General features: G+C 42.6%; 1 protein-coding gene across 4 annotated transcripts in view; it reads left to right on the top strand.

Annotated features, from left to right (window-relative positions):
• Klhl24 (kelch-like family member 24) overlaps nucleotides 1-20,184 on the top strand; it is a 33,947-nt gene extending 13,763 nt beyond the window's left edge. For 2 of the 4 annotated variants that reach the window (XM_087576067.1, XM_087576066.1), the window contains 5 exons: nucleotides 5,456-5,640; nucleotides 6,591-6,709; nucleotides 8,451-8,639; nucleotides 10,244-10,432; nucleotides 14,205-20,184. In XM_087576067.1, coding sequence (XP_087432193.1) covers nucleotides 5,456-5,640; nucleotides 6,591-6,709; nucleotides 8,451-8,639; nucleotides 10,244-10,432; nucleotides 14,205-14,405 — 883 coding nt within the window. In that variant the 3' untranslated portion in view covers nucleotides 14,406-20,184. 4 annotated transcript variants of the gene reach the window in all.
• The last annotated feature ends 403 nt before the right edge of the window (nucleotides 20,185-20,587 follow it).

Here is a 20,587-nt window from a genome sequence, read left to right as displayed (position 1 = left end):
TTATGTGTATGAACATTGTGCCTCTGTGTATCTAAGTGCACGTGTACACGCCTGTTCCAGTGCGTCTTAACTAAGACATTCTCCCATGTAGCTGAGCTGTATGATTCACCATTACTACATGTTTAAACGCTTTGAGATCAGACACTTTACACAAAGTATTCATTGAGGGTTTCCTGTTACTCCTGAGACTCCAGAAAAGCCAACTCCACTATTTTGAGCCAAATTTAAAGCAAGTTTTATTAAATATTAAATGCTGACCAAGGGATGGACTTTGGTCAGGACCATTCTCTGCAGTTTCCCAGCTGAGAATGCCCCCAAACCATGCGTTGCAGGGGTTTATAAGACAAGCCTATGGGCCACTCTACTTTCCCATGAGGCTTTGTTATTTTGCAAGAACTGCAACTCCCTGCATTCCAGGAAGTTATCAACCTCCCCTCCACCTGACCCTTAGGCCATCCTTGGAACTCCTTCTCAGATAATACCTCTGTTACCGGTTTTAACTTCTTTTAGAAATAGTCTTTGTATAGAAATATGTGTGTAGCCACATCTCCTGCCTTTCTGAACAGATGGTACACGGTATTACTGTTCCTTGCCTTGGTTTTACCACTTAACGGTTCCTTGGTTTCCTTTTTTATTGCCAGTATTGGAGGCTTAACTGAAGGCCTCGCCCATGCTACTTTCTAGGACTGGTTGTAAAATTGTTTGAAGCTGTTCTGTATGACCATGCGTTGTTGTAAAATTATAAAAAAAATGGCTGTCTTTTACCCCAACTAGATCCCGCACCATAGTGCCCCAAGATATGTGCTGATATCTTGCCAGAAACACATCCCAACTCCGCGGCATCCCCACACTCTCCAAAACTCAATCCTCCATAAGAAAGAACACACAACACAATAACCTCTGACCCAACTGATAAGATATAATTGCCCACCTAAACATACAAAGCCCTGTACACATCCATCCCTTAAGAACATTCGTAACAACCTGTAACACAGAGTGGAATCTTAACGTCAGCCTCCATGTTCTCTCCACAGCTTCTCTCCCTCCTTCAGTTCCAGTCTTCTCTTCCCTCAAACTTTTCTCCGTCCATCCTTCCTTCTCATCCAGTGACAGGCCTCATTCTATCTTGCACCTGCCTTCACCTTATAACATCCTACAAACACATAAAGATCTTTCATTTTTGTCTTATTAAAGACGCTTCCTAAATTATTGTCAAGAAATGTGCACACAAGTATAGTGTCCACAAAGTCGCCAGAAGAGAACGTTAGCTTCAGAGAGGTGGAGTTAGGCACTTGAGTACCCTGACAGAGATGTTGGGAACTGACCTGTGCAGGACCAGCTCATGCTCTGAAGCACTAGCCGTCTCCAGCCACCTCTGTTTCCTTCTCTCAAGCAACATTTGAGTAGTACTCTTCATGAACAGGACATGATTTGAATAGTACTCTTCATGAACAGGACATGATTTGAATAGTATTCTTTATGAACAGGACATGATTTGAATAGTATTCTTTATGAACAGGACATGATTAGGTTTTGTTGTTTCATTTTATTTTATTGAGAAAGGATCTCATTGTGTGTCTCTGACCTGAAAGTTAGAGATGTAAACCAGGCTGACCTTGAACTCACGGAGATCTACCTGCCTCTGCCTCTAGTGTTGGCAGTAGTGTATTATTGTTTGGTCACTCAGAATGAGTATCCACTTCAGCCAATTTTAGGAGAACTTTATGGCCACAGGGAGTTGAATAGCGAAGCAAAAAAAGTGTTAACTGAAAACCATACCTATGTTAAGCTGATCAAACAACCAGTAGTGACTACTAATAGCAAGATATTATAAGGGTCCCTGCAAGCTCTACTGTCAGCCGAGAAACCACTGCAGGAGTCAAGAAGGACTCAGCTATCTGGGCTGGTTCAAGGAGTTGTGACCTCAATCAGTTTATTTTTGATATATTTAAGCTCAGTACAAGTTTGGAAAAAAGTTCCCATGTAACAATTATCACAACAAAGCTTAGGACATGAACTACTCCTTTGCATCCTTAGGACATCAAAACTCCTTCGCAAAGTCCATGTGGTCTCTTCCATAAGGATGGGTCCTGCTCACTGAGAATCTGTTCACGACAAGGATCTAGTGGGGAAGGGTTTGTAATAAGTATAGTTGTAAACTCTTTTGTAAGTACATAGGACCCCTTTTATAGGAATGTGTTCTGTTGATTGAGAAACAGTGCTTGGGAGTCTGTAGGATTCTGGTGAAGCCTGGCTCTATAGGTAAAAGATCACCAGGTTATAACAGTATCCACTTAAGCGTTATGGGTGGAAAACAGGTATGCACTTCCCTTCCACTTTAAGAGAAAAGCCTGCATATATAGCATTTCTGGTTTCTCTAATGCTTATCTATGAGCAAGAGGAACTCATGATGCTATAAGATATATTTTTCTTTTGTTTTTGGTACTAGAGATAGAACCCAGTGCTTACTCTGCAACTAAGTTATTTCCCTACTCCTGTTATCTTAGTGGTTTTTATTATTACCTTGACAGTTTATATATATATGATATATATATATCATATATATATTATAAATACATATTATGATCCACTACCCCATTTCCTACTCTTCTACTCTCCCATTTCTGCTACCCTCCCCAACTACCCAGCTAGCTCCTCTGCTTTCGTGTATGCTCAGAGCATATGTGGGAGAGCGTTATCTGACACTTGGTCGACATACCCAAGACTTACTACTGAAGAAAGTGACTTTCTCTCCCCTGACAGTCATGGATGCCAAAACAACTCAGGGAAGCATGGAGCCTATGGCCCTCCTCCATCCATGCTGAAATGTCAAACGGTCCAATCTTGTACAGATAACCAGAGGAGCTGCTGTGTGTTCCTTATTGCTGCAACCATTGCGTGTCCAGAAAATCAAGCTGCGTCACACTCGTCCCCATTCTCCAGCTCCTGGAAGGGCGTGGTGGCGATCGTCTCATTCAGGGACCTGCACTTAGCAGTCACTTGTTCCCAGCACTTTAACCTGCTGCCTGCTGCAAGGCTGAGAGCAGCAAAGCCTTCGTCAAGGCTGAGAGCAGCACTGTGGGTCTAAACACGAAGACTTAAGAGGCAGCCTGACCTCGTGTCCACAGCCACACTGTGGAGCACTGCCTCCTTATGAGCCTCCCGCCGCGGCCTCCCAAAGCTGGGATTAGAAGTATGTGACACCATGACCATGAATTTACTACCCATTTACATGATGATCATCCTCATCCTTTTGGTAGTGAACCAGTTTCAACATCATGACATCCAGTAGTCCAGCATACAGATTTAAGCTGTCTCTAAACTTTTACCTTAAGTCACACGTGCGTCATTGTGTCTGTGTTTAAGCACATCTACCATTAGTTCCCCATAGTGATTTTTAGATAATTGCTACTTTACAAAAGTAAACCTTGTGAGTCTTGGTCACTGTACGTCTGTTTTCCTTATAAAAGCCGCCTGCCTGGGGTAGTTCCCAGTGGAAAGCCCTGGCACACAGACTCCTGTGTCCTGGCCCAATTTAGTGATAAGAAGATCAGGTTGTCTGGGGGCAGATCTAATATTGACTATGAGAAACCAGTTCACTTGCTTCTCTTCTAGTCTGTGTGTGTCTGTTCTGCCTGGTGGCTGAGACCAGAGGATGACAATGTCAACAACTCAAGGCTAGCCTCAGCAACAGTAGTGAGGCCCTGTCGCCACAAAGAAAAGAAAGAAGGAAAAACAAGTGAGGCTGAAAGTTTAGGTTGGTGAAAATTTAGGTTAGGCCAAAAGCTTGCCTAGTGTGCCCTGGGTTCAAAACCAGAGCCACACAAAAAGAGAGGAGAAAGGAGAAGCATCATCTAGCAGATTAAATCTGTTAAAGCTGCCGGCTCAGCATGTTATAGTCAAGTCTCTATGGGTTTTTTCAGCTAACAGCAACTTGGAAAAATCACCCAACATTAAAAATTTTCCTGCCAAAGACTCTGTAATGTTCAAGTCAACATCGCTAAGACATAAGTTGAGTGGTTAGAGCGGTTGTTCACTCCTGCGGTTATGATTATTCTTCTGCTCCTTCATCATTTACATAGTTCTTCTAGGGCTGGCCATCCTGCCTTTAGACAATGCAGTGAATTGATAATGTTCTATCTTACAGATTGAGAACTCTCAGGCTGCTTAAGGTTTAAAGTCTCATACTCACCTTTTTTAATGGATGCATTCATGTTGTAATGGTGGAACCTACAGACGTTTTTTCATTTTCTTTGATTTCATATATCCCTAACTGGACAGCATGAGGACCTTGCAAATAAAATAACTTATTTCTGAAGAAATACTCTTAAATACATTGATGCTGGCTTTATTTTTAGAACTAGCAATAAGGAAAAGTTGTTCTTGCCTTGAAAGCCCAGTGACTATGTTTCAGACCCTAGTACAATGACAAAACAAAAGGTTTAAAAAGTCAAAACCTGGGGCCGGAGAGATGGCTCAGTGGTTAAGAACACTGACTGCTCTTTCAGAGGTTCTGAGTTCAATTCCCAGCAACCACAACCATCTGTAATAGAATCGGATGCCCTCTTCTGGTGTCTCTGAAAACAGCTACAATGTACTCATATAAATAAAAAGTAAATAAATCTTTAAAAAATTTATTCAGACCCTATAAAAGCCAGGGTGTTATCTCTTGCCTTTAATCTCAGCATTCAGAAAGCAGAGTCTGGTGGATCTGTGTCTCAAGACAGTCTGGTGTACATAGTGAGTTCCCAGCTAGCCAGAGTTACATAGAGAGACCCTGCATCTAAATCAAGCAACCAACCAGAAAGGCCAGGTTTGGTGGCTGTAATCACATCACTCACTCACTTGTATTCTCAGGCTGAGGCAGGAGGATCATGATGTTTAAGCCAGCCCAGACTATGTATTGAAGCTATTTCCTTTACGAAAAAGAGAGAGGAGGAAGAGGAGGAGGAGGAAGAGGAGGAGGAGGAGGAGGAGGAGGAGGAGGAGGAGGAGGAGGAGGAGGAGTTTATTGTCAGGGTCAGGCTGGGAAGGTGGCTCATTTGTTAAGAGCACTTGATACTCTTGCAGGGGACCAAGGATTGGTTCCTAGCATCCACATGGTGACTCATAGTTACCCCTAACTCTGGTTCCAGGGTATCCAGAATCCAATGCCATTCTTTGACCTCCATAGGAACCAAGCACATGCATGGTGCATGTGCCTACATGCAGGCCAAACACCCATGCATCTAAACCTAAAAACTTTTAAGAGGAAAATTCTTGTGGCTATTTTCTGTGGCATAGTGATGTCATTGTTGAGTGATGTCAAAGTGCGTCACAGGCAGCCGGCACTGTTCATCACATCACAGGACAGACTTAACTGCCTGTCGTGGGGCTAGGGCTTTGAACAGTCTTGATTATGCTTTAATGTATCACCTAACTGTTATCTGTGCATTCTTAATAATAATTATTTTAGGTCTACTGGCTACTCAGAGGTGATAGTTGTGGTTGGAGGCTGTGAACGAGTTGGAGGATTTAATCTTCCATACACTGAGTGCTATGATCCAGTAACAGGAGAATGGAAGTCCTTGGCCAAGCTTCCAGAATTTACCAAATCAGAGTATGCTGTCTGTGCACTGAGGAATGACATTCTTGTTTCAGGTAAATACAAAATTATTGCAGAGGCTACGACTTTCAATTGAGTGTTTTAAAATAATAATGTCTTACTGAGTATAAAATGAGTATTTCAGGTAAACAGTTTTATACATCAAAACTGAAAAGACCTTTTGCCCTTGAAAACAAGAATTACTTATAAAAGTTCTACCAAAAAATGGTTTTGGTCATGATATTTTGAATGCTGTGTACTCTAAGAGTATATATGTATTTTAACTGCGTGTGTGTGTGTGTGTGTGTGTGTGTGTGTGTGTGTGTGTGTGTGTGTACATGGGGGAACATAGAATTGCCTGCAGGATCTCCTGGAATGGCACTTGTAGGCGGTTGTAAGCTGCCATGGGGTTGCTGGGTACTCAGATCCTCTGGAGAGCAGTAACTGGTCTAATCACTGTAAACTGTAAAGTTAGAAGTATTTGTACAATTAAACATGTTGAATTTGCTTGTTTTCTGAAATTATCTCCCCAAGTTTATCAATTAGAATTTATAATGAGCATATTTATTAGACATGACATAGTCCTAAAAGTCTGATAAAATGATAGATTTTCAAAAGGTATAGCTGATATCTGTGCTTGAAGCCTGTAGGCTGACAACAGATTATCGCAGATTATACTTTACTCCCCAGCGAATGACTCTGACTTACACCTAACTTTCTGTGGTTTTTACCTCTTTAGAATTACCCCATTTGTAGTTATCTGATGCCTGGTTTGTAAGACTCACTCTCTGTGTTTTATTATTTTGGAGCTTATAGTCATTATTTCTCAAGGTAAGAGTTGGCAGACTTTAAATCTGCTCGGTGTGACTATTTCTCTTAAGCTGTAGAAGGTTCTGAGCTTCTTGAATTGAACGGGTAAATTCTGCTTCATCACCCGTGTTAGTGGCATGGCTCTCCTGGTTGTATTCAGTGACATTACCACATATGCATTGTTTTACATTTCAAGGTGGAAGAATCAACAGCCGTGATGTCTGGATTTATAACTCACAGTTGAATATCTGGATCAGAGTTGCTTCTCTAAATAAAGGCAGATGGCGTCACAAAATGGCTGTCCTTCTTGGTAAAGTAAGAGAAAAGGCTTTTTATTACTTCTGCTGGTAAAGGTCCAAAAGAAATGCCACAGCTGCATCTTGCATTTCCCTCTGGGTGTTTTGGCTTCAGACGGTATTTCCTTCTATTACTAACCAAGATAAACTAAAGACATAAACAATATAACACTGTGCTTTTTGAATAGATATTCTGTTCTCCCAACTTCACATTTGTAGCAGTACGCACATTTCTCACACACTGGAATCCAAATGCTTAAGAAGAACTAGAAAGGCATTATATCAGATTACAAAACCAGGCCAGTGTCTGGTCCACACAACCTTTTCCCTTTTACTGACTTTGGCAGTCAAGCAGGAAAAAGGTTTATCTCAAGTGGTATATTTCGCCTTTTTCACTTGTGCAAGAGGAGATAGAACTAAGATAGACGTGTTTTGTTTACTTTTTGTGTGTGTTGGGGAGGTAGTTGTGGTGGCATGTGTTCTGTGTTGTGTGTGTTCATGTGTGTGTGCCCTTGAAGGCCAGAAAACTGTGTCAGATCCCCTGAATCTGGCTGCTGGAAGTAGAACCTGGGTCGTCTGTGAGAGCGGCAAGAGCTCCTGTCTGCTAAGCAACGCTCCAGCCCATGTGCACTTCTTTTCTCTTTTGAGATAAGATGACATTACACATGAGAAAGAGGTGGCATTGGCTACTGTGGACGTACAGGGGCACACAGAGATAAGTTGTGGACAGGTTTAAATCACAAAGTGTGAAGTTTAGCCCAACTCTTAAGCATTCGTTCATTGATCGTCTGTTCAAAGGATTGATTGGTGATGTTTTCAGAAGGTTGACATGTGGTTTGAGGAACTATGAAATGATGCAGAACCTTGGATAGATGGTAACGATGGAAAACAAAAGGAAGGGGTGAGAGATCCTTTGGGAGACCCAGGGGACTTCACAGTTAATCCCATGCAGCAAGAAGAGTTTATAATTGTTCATTAAAAGAAATGTGCTGTGAAATGATATCTTGATTGATGAACTTTGTGATAGACCCCACGATATACAGGGATGGCTCTGCACGTAAGCCGTTACTGAAAGCCGTGCTTGCTGTTCGAGCCGTCATGTACAGGTGTTGCCCAACCTCACATTATTCATGGACAATGCTGAGAAAGCCCTGCTAGTAACCTGTCTTGGGTACTTTTCTAGCTGCGTTAGGCGCTGAAAGATGGGCCTTGCCTTCAGAGAGCCCACACTGCTGACCCCACCTAGTGCTGCACTTACACAGCTTTGTTACTTTGTAGTCAAGTAGCTCGGTGTTGGGGTTGGGGATTTAGCTCAGTGGTAGAGCGCTTGCCTAGCAAGCGCAAGGCCCTGGGTTCGGTCCACAGCTCCAAAAAAAAGAAAAAAGAAAAAAAAAAAGTAGCTTGGTGTTCAGGGAACAAAACAGGACAAACCTTATCCCCACAGGTATGGCAAAGACTTGTTCTTTAAAGGGGATGGAAAGGGGAAAAAGGTCAGACATAGCACAGATACACAATAGGGAAAACAAATACACAGTACGCTTGTGGGATTAAAATGCCACTGAAGGAAACAGCAGAAAAGCTCTGTAATGGCGGTAGTCAGAGGGGTGCTAAAAAAGTAAACAGGCTCAGAAAACTGAGCTAAATACACTGTAGTGACAGCTGTCAAGGCCTTGGATGAAAGAGTTCCTCTAATTTTAACAGAGCAGATAAACATTTTAGACTTGCTAATTAAGATTCTTTTCCCTGTATCTTACATATAGGTATATGTTGTTGGCGGTTATGATGGGCAAAACAGACTTAGCAGCGTAGAATGTTATGATTCCTTTTCAAATCGTTGGACAGAAGTTGCTCCACTTAAAGAAGCCGTGAGCTCTCCTGCGGTGACAAGCTGTATAGGAAAATTGTTTGTGATTGGTGGGGGACCCGATGATAATACTTGTTCTGATAAGGTAAGCCACATGCTTAGAGAAACTACCCATGCTATGTACAGAAGGGAGAGACCGCAGTCTCTTGTGGCTACGCCACTAAATGTGGGGGAGCTTTTTAAAAATTGTCTGGTATTCTGTTCTTTGAGGGAAAAGCATTCAATTCCAAGTTGCCACAGTGATAACATAATGTAGCCAGTAATTTTCTATGTGTAACAAATGGGATTAAACCTTTTTAAGGACTGGAGAGACGGCTCAGTGGTTAAGAGCACGGACTGCTCTTCCAGAGGTCCTGAGTTCAAATCCCAGCAACCACATGGTGGCTCACAACCATCTGTAATGAGATCGGATGCCCTCTTCTGGTGTGTCTGAAGACAGCTACAGTGTACTCACATAAATAAAATAAATAGATAAATCTTTAAAAAAAAAAACTTTTTGAAATGAGCTAATCTCAGGGTTAAACTTTACTGTCATCTACAGGATTTAAAACTTACATACAGCACAGAAAATTCATGAGCAAAGGTTAGGCATTAATTATTAATACGTCATGGGGCTGGAGAGATGGCTTAGCGGTTAAGAGCACCCGACTGCTCTTCCAGAGGTCCTGAGTTCAATTCCCAGCAACCACATGGTGGCTCACAGCTATCTGTAATGAGATCTGATGCCCTCTTCTGCTGTGTCTGAAGACAGCTACAGTGTACTTATATATAATAAATGAATAAATCTTTTAAAAAAATTAATACGTCATTTTCTTGAAACCTTTGAAAGCAACTAAAAAAGAGGGGAGATTGCCTGAATAGTGTGACTAGACGATGGCCCAGAGCAGCAGCCGGTCCTCCAGCTCTGGGACAGAAGAACAAGTTCCATCCTGGCACAGCAGCAGACTTCATGGCTATGCTAGGGAAGAGCGTCCGAAGGCTGATTGCCTTAGCGGTGATAATGAGATTTCAAATCGATTTATTTCCTTACTTAAATGTTAATCTGTCATCAGCTGTTACGGCACAGTGGGGTGAAGGTGCTGACCCAACCTGACGATCTGGGTTGCCCTCCCAGACCCTGTAACACTAGGAGCGCAGCAGCTCCCCAGGTTGTCCTGCAACCTTCCCATGGGCACTGCGGTGATCCATACAGAAGGTGACCTGTTTACAGGTCATCGAGGATGTATGCTGAGTATAGCATAAAGCGAGTAAACTAAGTATACTAAGTTGAGCTTGCATGCTCTCTTTTGAAATAAGGACTCCTTAAAAGCATTAAGAATTATATTCAGGTTGAGACATGCTTAATTTACATGAAGCAATTTCAGAGAAACTTGAGACTTGATTTTAGTGTACATAAGTCAATCTGAAGGCCATTCCTCCTGGGGAAAAAATGTGTGTATTTTGTTACTATCTTCTGTTTGGTAATAAATTAGCCTTTCTTTGATTTTTTTTTTTCAAACAAAGGAGTTTTATCCTTGACCAAGAAGCAAGAATTTTCCTAACACATATATTTTATTAATCAGAGTAACCTCATTTAATTCTTTGAATTAACAGGATATAACTTTTAACTGTGTTTCTATATATTGACAGGTTTTAAAGCAATTTACATATTTATTTAGATATTTTATTCTATATTTTCTGTATTACTAGGTCCAATCTTATGACCCAGAAACCAATTCTTGGCTACTTCGTGCAGCTATCCCCATCGCCAAGAGGTGCATAACAGCAGTCTCTTTAAACAACCTGATCTACGTTGCTGGTGGACTGACCAAGGCCGTGTATTGTTACGATCCAGTCGAAGACTACTGGATGCACGTACAAAACACGTTCAGCCGGCAGGTAAGACGGACAGTCGCAATGTGATTATCTACTGCAGTCTCACTTTCCAAGTACTTCGTAATTCTTAAAATTTCCTCTCAAGGAGTTGTGTTTGTTCTTTGTTTATGGTTTTTGGTGCTGAGATTGGGTTCAGCTTCATGAACACTAGGCAAACACTCGACACTGAACTATGCTCTGCCCCAAGGACTAGCTTTAGCAAACTAACTGTCTTCTTGAAAACACAACAGGAAGTACCCGTTATGTTTAGGCTTATGATTTAAAGAAATTCACCCTTCACCTTTTTTAGAATTTCATCCCAGTCTTCCTACCCTTTCTCTTTCACATTTCAGAAGAGGAGGAAATGGCTCTCTGTTCATAGTCTTACTGGTTGGTTGTTATAAAGGAAGTGGTTGGTTCAGATTCCATTTCCACACATCCCACTGTCGCCCCAGCCCCCCTCTGTCTCTGCTACGTCAGAAACTTGAGGAGTCCTAGCTCTGCTCGCCTCCCTCTTACTACCAAGTGCTGCTCGTCTCCTCATATCAGTAAAGATGATGTCGAGGGAGAGAGCACAGGCAATTGAACGTGTTATCATGTGCACAGGAATGTGAGTGCCCAGAGAGACCAGAAGACCGGCCAGTGCCCTGTAGTTTCAGTTATAGGCAGTTGTCGGCGTTAAGTGTTCTTAACCAGTGAGCCAGCCATCTTTCCAGCCCGCTGTCCCAAAATGTATTCCATCCATCCATCCATCCATCCATCCATCCACCCACCCACCCATCCACCCATCCATCCATCCATCCATCCACCCATCCATCCATTCATCCATCCATCCATCCACCCATCCATCCATCTATCCATCTACCCATCCATCCATCCATTCATCCATCCATCCACCCATCCACCCACCCATCCATCTATTCATCCATCCACCCACCCATCCATCCATCCATCCACCCATCCATCCACCCATCCATCCATCCATCCATCCATCCACCCATCTATCCATCCACCCATCCATCCACCCATCTATCCATCCACCCATCCATCCATCCACCCATCCATCCATTCATCCATCCATCCACCCATCCACCCATCCATCCATCCATCCATCCATCCACCCACCCATCCATCCATCCACCCATCCATCCATCCACCCATCCACCCATTCATCCATCCATCCACCCATCCACCCACCCATCCATCCATCCACCCATCCATCCATCCATCCACCCATCCATCCATCCATCCATCCACCCATCCACCCACCCATCCATCCATCCACCCATCCACCCACCCATCCATCCACCCATCCACCCACCCATCCACCCATCCATCCATCCATCCACCCATCCATCCATCCATCCACCCATCCATCCACCCATCCACCCATCCATCCATCCACCCACCCATCCATCCATCCACCCACCCATCCATCCATCCATCCATCCACCCATCCATCCACCCATCCACCCACCCATCTATCCATTCATCCATCCATCCATCCACCCACCCATCCATCCATCCATCCATACATCCATACATCCATCCATTCATCCATCCATCCATCCACCCACCCATCCATCCATCCATCCACCCATCCATCCACCCATCCACCCACCCATCTATCCATCCATCCATCCATCCATTCATCTATCCATCCATCCATCCATTCATCTATCCATTCATCCATCCATCTTTCCTTCATTCCTTCCTCCTGCCTGTCCATCCATCCATCCATCTGTCTCCTTCCTTCCTTCCTTCCTTCCTTTCTTTCTTTCATCTTGTTAGCTATATTTTGTCTTTCTTAATTTGATTGGTTGGCTAGATTTTTGCTTGCCTTCCTTCCTTTTGCTTCTTTTCTCCTCCTCCTCCTCCTTTTCCTCCTCTTCTTTTTTTAAAACAGGGTCTCACTCTGTAGTCCTGGTTGGCATAGAACTCCCAGATCTGTTTTCCTCACCCTCCTCAGTTCTGCATGCCTAGTCTCCAAAGACAAATTCTTAAAAGTCTCTGGTAGTCATTCCTTTGTTTTTAGTCTCCTATCTTTTTTCCTCTAAATCTTTAAATATGAGTGTTGCTTAGCCCTCCTTCCTGTGACTTAACTCTAGTCTATTTCTGAGTTACTTCATCTGCTGCTCACAACTAATCTTATTTCAAATACCTGTTTCCACCTGCTGTGTGGCCTTGCCCATGCCATGGTGTGCCAAGTTTTCAGACTTACAGAGGAATCTGCCTGCTTCTCTCATGCTGTCTCTATCTTGACTTCCCAGAATCCTTAGCTAGGTTTTTTTGACTGTCTCTGAAAGAGAGAAGTGCACACATTGAAGCTGTCCTTAGAGTTCTGTCCTCTAATTGGTCTAGCTTCTCTAAATCAGTTTGCTACCAGTTATTTTCCAACGATTTTCATTAAGTCCCCTTAATGAGAAGCAACTGTAAAGCTCACCACTTCCTCCTGAACCTTCTGATGTCTCATCTCTGCTTTGTTCTTAGCCAAAACACCAAGAAGGGATTGCTTTGTTTTCTCTTTCTCCCTCTCCCTCTTCCTCTCCCACAGCCCTCTCTCTTACAGGATCTCTCTGTAATAGCCCTGACTGTCCTGGAACTCACTCTGTAAACCAGGCTGGGCTCAAACTCAGACATCCACCTGCCTGCCTCTTGAGTGCTGGTATTGAAAAGTGTGTGTCAGGGGTTGGGGATTTAGCTCAGTGGTAGAGCGCTTGCCTAGGAAGCGCAAGGCCCTGGGTTTGGTCCCCAGCTCCGAAGGAAAAAAAAAAAGAAAAGTGTGTGTCATCACTGCCAAGCTGTGGAATTTTGTAAACCATTTATTTGTGTGTGTGTGTGTGTGTGTGTGTGTGTGTGTGTGTGTTACCGCACATGTGGAGGTCAGAGGACAACATATAGGATTCTACCATGTGGGTCCTGGAAAGGAACACACAAGTTGTTAGGATTGGCAGCAAGCATCTTTTAGCCAGAAACCCATTTACCAGGTCTCCCTTATGGGGGGGGTGTGTGTGTGTGGTGTGTGTGATGTGTGTGTGTATGGTGTGTGTGTGTGTGATGTATGTGTGTGTGTGTATGATGTGTGGTGTGTGTGTATGATGTGTGGTGTGTGTGTGTGTGGTGTGTGTGATGTGTGTGTCTGATGTGTGGTGTGTGTGTGATATATGTGTGTGTGATGTGTGCTGTGTGTGTGTGTATGATGTGTGGTGTGTGTGTGTGTGATGTGTGGTGTGTGTGATGTATGTGTGTGTGTGTATGATGTGTGGTGTGTGTGTGTGTGATGTGTGTGTGTGTGTGTGTGTGTGTGTACACGTGTGCATTCAGTGTGTCTAGGTGCCCCCAGATAGCAGAGAAGAGTGTCGGGTCCCTAGAATGGCTGCTGGGAACTGAACCTGGGTCTTCAGCACAGGCGCTCTTTAGCACAGTGCCATCTCCAGCCCCTGCCCTGCCTCTTTTTTTTTTTTTCCCCCCCGGAGCTGGGGACCGAACCCAGGGCCTTGCGCTTCCTAGGCAAGCACTCTACCACTGAGCTAAATCCCCAACCCCCTGCCCTGCCTCTTTAAATGCTTCTTCCTGTACTGGAATTAGAGCCTCACTTCATCCATGTGAATGTCAGCCCTCATCATACAACACTCATCATACAACCGGGCCAGAGGAAGATTCGCTCTAGCACCTCCCCTCTCCTGTACTGTGTTAAAGCATACTGATGTTTTTTTAGTTTATTGTCAAATCTTTTATCTTCAATAGTTAATTGGTTTTTTTGTTTGTTTGTTTTTTTATATATTTGGTTAAACAGGAAAACTGTGGTATGTCTGTTTGTAATGGTAAAATCTATATCCTGGGTGGAAGACGGGAAAATGGAGAAGCCACAGATACTATTCTCTGTTACGATCCTGCGACAAGTATCATCACAGGAGTGGCTGCGATGCCCAGACCAGTGTCCTACCATGGCTGTGTGACTATTCATAGATACAATGAGAAATGCTTTAAGCTCTAACAATACCTCACACGAGAAGCCAATGCCAATCCAAGAGGAAAGTTTTTAAAACGACCATGTGCGAACACAACTTTGTGCCATCTGCAAAAAAGAAATAAATAATCCTGTTGCCTTTCTGACCCAAACACCAGACTTCAAGCTGTCAAATGTCAGTCCTTTTCTGTAATGGGGTGGGGTGGATTACAGTGAGCCAGGACCTGCGTCTATCCCAGCACCCAGAAGGCAGGTTTCTATACTTTTGAACCCAGCCTGGTCTGCATAAAATGTTCTAGGCCAGCAAAAGTAAGAATTTGGCCTATGATTATACTTTTGCATTTTTGAAAAACTAGGTGGGGTAGGCAGTAATGCCCAGTGTAAACTTCTTAGGGATTTGTGGACCCTCTTTCAGGAATGTGTCCTTTTTTTGTCAGTTTTGTAGAAAATATTGCATGACTGAAGCTTCATTTAGGTTGAATTGCCTGATGTTAAGAATGTTTAGAACTCATTGTGAGGGGAGGAAATGAGTTTGTTTGTTCGTTGTTTTAACCATTTATTTAAGTTATGTGCATTGGTGAAAGGGGATCAGATCCCTTGGAACTAGAGTTACAGACAGTTATGAACTGCCCTGCCATGTGGGTGCTGGGAATTGAACCCCAGACCTCTGGAAGAACAGACCGTGCTCTTAACCACTGAACCATCTCTCTCCAGTCCCCAGAAATGAGTTTTAAATATCTGTCACGGACTTTATCCCTGCCGGTTAATTTTATTGAAGGCTTTTTGGGGTTTTGTTTGTTTTTTCCTAATTATAAAAGTGTAGTAACAATTCAGCTACCATAAAACACCAAATTTTATGACTGTATAGACTGTTCTCTGATATTAAATACTTTGTGAGCTTATGTAGGAGATAGAAAAGTAAGAAAATTTAAATTATACATTAGTCCCTAAGGAAAAATTAAAGTAACTATTGAAAAAAAAAATGTGATCCACTTTGGTTCTCAGGGTATTTAATGAATCATCTGTGAGTCCACTAAAGGAGTTCTTCCCTCTAAACTAATCTAGGAGCTAACGTCCTGCTTACGGGCAGGCGGGTGTCTGTGTCCAGGGTGTTTCCCAGGCATGGCAGTGCACACCCGTGTCCAGGGTCTGGAAGGTACATCGAAAGAAACCAAATGGGCTGGACAGAGTGTTAGTGAACACTCACTGCTCCCAGCCCCTATCAGGTGGCTCACTAATTTCTGCAGCTCTAATTCCAGGGAATCGTAACACCTTCTGGCCTCCCTAGATATCTACAAGCATGTGGTGCACATACATTCACACAGGCACACATGTATGTAAAAGAGATATATCTTAAGACAAATATGCATTTTGTAATACTGAAAAAAAAAGAAAGAAAGGCAAGAGCAGGTTTGCTCCCTACCCAGTCTGGCAGAGTTTGATCTTACGATGCTTTGTGAGTGCCACTCCGCTCGCTCGTTCACTGCCATGTAAGCAGTTGTCAGTCTAGGAAGGCTGACTGATTCCTTAACATCCTACAGTCACTCTTCTCAGTGGGGCCACGTGTTTGTGACTCTGACCAGCAGCAGTTCTGGTCTTCAGAGAGAAATCTCTTATTGGGGAGAGCTCTTTTATTTGTATAAAATACTGATCAACATTTTCAGATTTCTATTAAAGTTTTCCCTCAGGTTCTTCACCTCCATTTTATAAAACTTAGTACTTTTCAAAGGGAAATGTGAAATTTTTCTTAGAAATATAAGTAAATACAGCAGGAATTAGCATAACTAATTATTGTAACTTCTGTGTGGACAGATAACGATTTACAATGCCCTAGGCTGCAGCAGGTCTCTCACTATAATATACTCCTTGTTGATGACAATAGTGTCACTAGATTTCTGTTCACGTTAAGGCAGTCATCAAAGCCTAGCATTGGCAGACAACTTCTTTCTCAGCTTAGGAGAATACAAACGTTTTTAAGAGTCATGCTTAATTGGAATCCAAATTCTGAGAAATGCTTACAAAGGTATATTTGGGAAATTGTTGTCACGTCATAAATGGTGAGTAATGTAACACAGCTAAGGAAGCAGCTCCGAAACAGTCACCTGTCAGTCGAGAGACAGACGTACGGATAGTCAAGGGTATCTGTACTGTAATTTTATAGTAAATATCTTCATTAGACTTCTGTTAGAGAATGGAGATTGTTTGGTTCAGAAATTCTTAAACAGTAAAGTGTGTGAATAAAGGTGTTTTATAAATGCTTAGGACTCTGCAGATGCTAACTGTTATGTATGTGTGTAAGATCATGCCCATTCATAAATACATATATAAAACTCGGTCAAAATAAATTTGTATCTTAGTATTTTTGTCTGTTGTAAAAGTATTATCTACTTGTATCTTGTAATGTTTATCTTTCATATATCTTGTTTATTGTAAATTGGAAAAAAATCCTCAAAATCAGAATTTGTTTAAACACATTACTTTTTCTTTATGTTGCAAATTATATTAAAAGTTACCAGAAAGTACCTGAATCCTAGAAAATTAACTTTTTAAAGATACCCAGTTGATATTTTAACTTCCTTTAATTTCTTTTCTTTGCTAATTCTTGATAAATAATGGTGGTAAGCCCCGGTTTAAGAAAAATAATTTTAGAGTATAATTAGTGCATTAAAAGGGATACATCAACCATCTTGGAGTCAGACTATCTTCATTTTGTCATCCCATAATTGGCAGACTTTCTTTTAATGGGTGGTTTCTATGAGCCCCTACGTTAGTATGTGTTTGTGTTTACATGCAGATAGTATGGTTGTGTACGTAGATCACAAACACCCAATGATTTTTGCAGTTTAATTATCAGAAATGTATAAAGTCAAAAAGTAGTTGATGACATCCAGTTCAGTTGCGAAAGACTAACTTGGAACATTTCTGGAGTACTCTAGTGTTAAGGCAGGCTCTCTGTGGCCTGTGCTGGCCTCAAGCTCTTGGCAATTCTTTGCCTTCTGAGAGCTGCAGTTAGAAGTGGAAGCCAGCACCAGTTTTCTAAAGAAATCATTTCGTCTGAAAGTGCAGATAGATCTGGTCCTAAGGATCTGTGCGTCTGTGTGACAGCAGTGTTACCAGGTCGGAAAGCAGACCTGGAGAGAGGTTTGCAAACATCACTTGCGGCTGTGCAGATGGAAAGGACGTAGGTTTTGTGGATCAACAGAAAATTACAGTTGGTTGTTGTGTGCACTTTTCCTACGAATCCTCCTTCAAGTCTTCTCCATGTATTGCACAGGGTGGCCTGACTTCCTCCGTTTTCACCGTACTGTCTGTCCCCATGCTGACTTGACTAACAGATAGGAGTTGGATTTTCAGTAGCCGCTTTTCATAGATTATTGGGATCCAGGTGTTTACTCCGTTTGAATCAGGTTTCAAGACGCCAATGCTCAGGGAGGGCGTTAGCTTGTCTGTGTTGCCCATCAGGGTGTGCAAAAGTGCTTTCCCTTAGATACCGTTCAGTTGATGGCTCTAGACTAAAATGTTTGAGAAACTTGACCTGTATCAGTGGTTGAACATCTGTCCTACTCGGAAGGATGACAGTGCTTTGTGAACTGACACGTTCTCCTGGTGAATATGAATTGTTTCTGCGTCTGCTGTCAGACTCCCATTTTGAAACTCAGGAAAGACAAAGGTGGGTCTTCTGCTTTTGTCAGTGTCCAGACCAGGTGTGTACTGCTTTTTCCTGATCTGACAGTAGGTTTTTAAAAACCACTCTGAGAGCCCATATGCAAAGAGAAGAAGGGAGTTGAATTGTTTGCGTGTGCCTTTAATGCCTTGAGGTTTATATGGGAAAAGGATACATCGTACAGACTAAATGTGGTACCAAGTAAACAGTAATGTGCAGAAGCTTCCTGTGGACTGCCTGCCTCATAGTCCACCCAAGACATTACTAGTTAAAATGACTTGATCTGGCTAGAGTTAGTGGTACATGGCTGAGTGTGGTGGCAATGTCTGTTATTCCAGCCCTTGGGAGGTGGGGCAAGAGGATCAGGAAAGTTCCAGGACCAGCATGGCGACAGAGAGCCAGTTTGGGGTCAGAGTTGGCCATGTGAAGTCCCGTGTGAGAAAGAGTATGGAGCTCATTGGTATTCTGTAGAGAGATGGAATGGTCTCATTTCACCCATTATTAGGTAAATAATTCACCAAACCACATGAGCATCATGAAAATCCACCATACCACGTAACCAGAATGAAGCGTTTTGGCTGACCTGGGATGCAATAGGTTTGCCTAGCCAAGTATGCTTACTGCCACATCTAGTGCTAGGCGTCAAACAACATTCCAGGAGTACAAACTATAATACCTGAGATGTTTCAAAGTATTTTAGACATCTTAAAGCCTTACATTTGTCAGTGGGTTGGAGAGATGGCTCAGTTAGGAGCAAGCACTAGCATTTGCTGCTCTAGCAGAGGACCTGGGTTGGGTTCCAAGCACCTTCACTGTGGCTAACAGGTGTCTGTAACTCTAGGTCCTGGGTTCTAGTACCCTCTGGCCCCCACAGGCACACATGGGCACATATATTACATGGAGATGGCCATGGTACAGGGAAAGCATACACATAAAAATAAGTTATCATTAAAATGTTGAATATGAACCTTTTACATTTGTGTGGTTGCCTTAAATATAAACAAATAGCGCTAAAGGTGATCATAACATAGAAAGTAAAATCACAACTTTATATATTGTCCCCAAAGAGGTTTTGTTTTAATGTCTGTGCCTTAAGCTACCCAGTGCCATCTCAGCCTAATAAGCCACAGTACTGGTTTTTTGTTTTTTTTTTTTTTTTTTTTTTTTGGTTCTTTTTTTTTTTCGGAGCTGGGGACCGAACCCAGGGCCTTGCGCTTCCTAGGTAAGCACTCTACCACTGAGCTAAATCCCCAGCCCCCACAGTACTGGTTTTTGAGGGCCTGATTTTGCTTTATCTTTTGAGTCAGGGTCATATGTAGCCTAGGCTGGCCTAGAACTTTTGCTAAAAATGATACTGACCTCCAGTCATTCTGTTTCCTCCCGTGCTTGAATGACAGTGTGTGCCACCATGCTTGGCTGCGTGTGTTTCTGTCTGTCTGTAGGTTGGTTGGTTGTTCAGTTGGTTGTTTTAATGGAGCCCTGGCTAACCTGGAACTCAGGATATGGCCAGGTTGACCTTGAACTAATGGCAGTCCTTCTGCCTTTGTCCATGAGTGCTAGGATTATGGGCTTGAGCCACCACTCCCAGCTGTTCTGAAATTCATTGGAGTGCCAGCTGCCTGCTTGGTGGAAAGAGAATGTTAAATAAGGTCGTTGCTCAGAGTTTTACATTTTTAACTTTTGGTACCTAGGTGCTTTGTAAAATACTCAGATAAATACCCATTAAGCTCTCCTAAGGTCATTTGAAATAGTGAAAAAAGTACGTGTAGTTATTTCTGCTTGTCATTATATCAATAGTTCTGCTCTAGGCTTTTTGAGAAAGCAACTTCCTCTTCATCTCCCCACCCCCACCCCTACCCCCTGCAGTGTCTAAGCCTCCAGAGCTGAGGTAAGACTTTCAGATCTGAACAAGTGTATGTGCTTTACTGTAACTGCCTCACACCTCTTGCCTAGAGTTTGAATCTTCACAGTGAGAAAAGAATGTTTTCTACGTCCTTGTCCTCAGTTCCGCTGCAGTATAGTAAATGCTTACGTTTTTGTTTAATTGCACTTCTTCCGTAGTTTAAATTTTTAAAAGTTGTATCTAATGTCTTTTAAACATTATTTGACTATATGGTTACATTAAATTTTGTTTACCAAAAATGAGTTTTTAAGTTTGTTTTTTTTAATATTCCCAAATGATCGTATTAAAAGGGACAAGGGGAAAATCAGATGTTTGTATTTACCAGAATAACCATAAAATAACTAAGAACATAAACAAGAAACCCAAAAAGTGACTTGAGGAAAGGAAGGGTGGCCAAGAAGAATACTAATGTTGGTGTGTGTTGAGCATGGCCCCTGGTGTAGTGGTGTTGAAGCGGGACTGTTCGTCTGAAGCAGTGTAGAAGTTTAATAAAGACGTGTTAATACAGCCTCTCCTGTGAGATATATGAGCACGGTCACTCAGTACCCACGGAGGGTAGAAAAGGGTGTTGGATCTTCTGGAACTTGAGTACAGCTTAAGCTGCCATGTGCCTGCAAGGAACTATAAATCTCAACCCTTGAG

This window comes from Rattus norvegicus, chromosome 11, assembly GCF_021556685.1.
Source record: "Rattus norvegicus strain SHRSP/BbbUtx chromosome 11, alternate assembly SHRSP_T2T, whole genome shotgun sequence".
Classification (NCBI taxonomy): Eukaryota; Metazoa; Chordata; class Mammalia; order Rodentia; family Muridae; genus Rattus; species Rattus norvegicus.
This window is presented reverse-complemented; position numbering and strand designations above follow the sequence as displayed.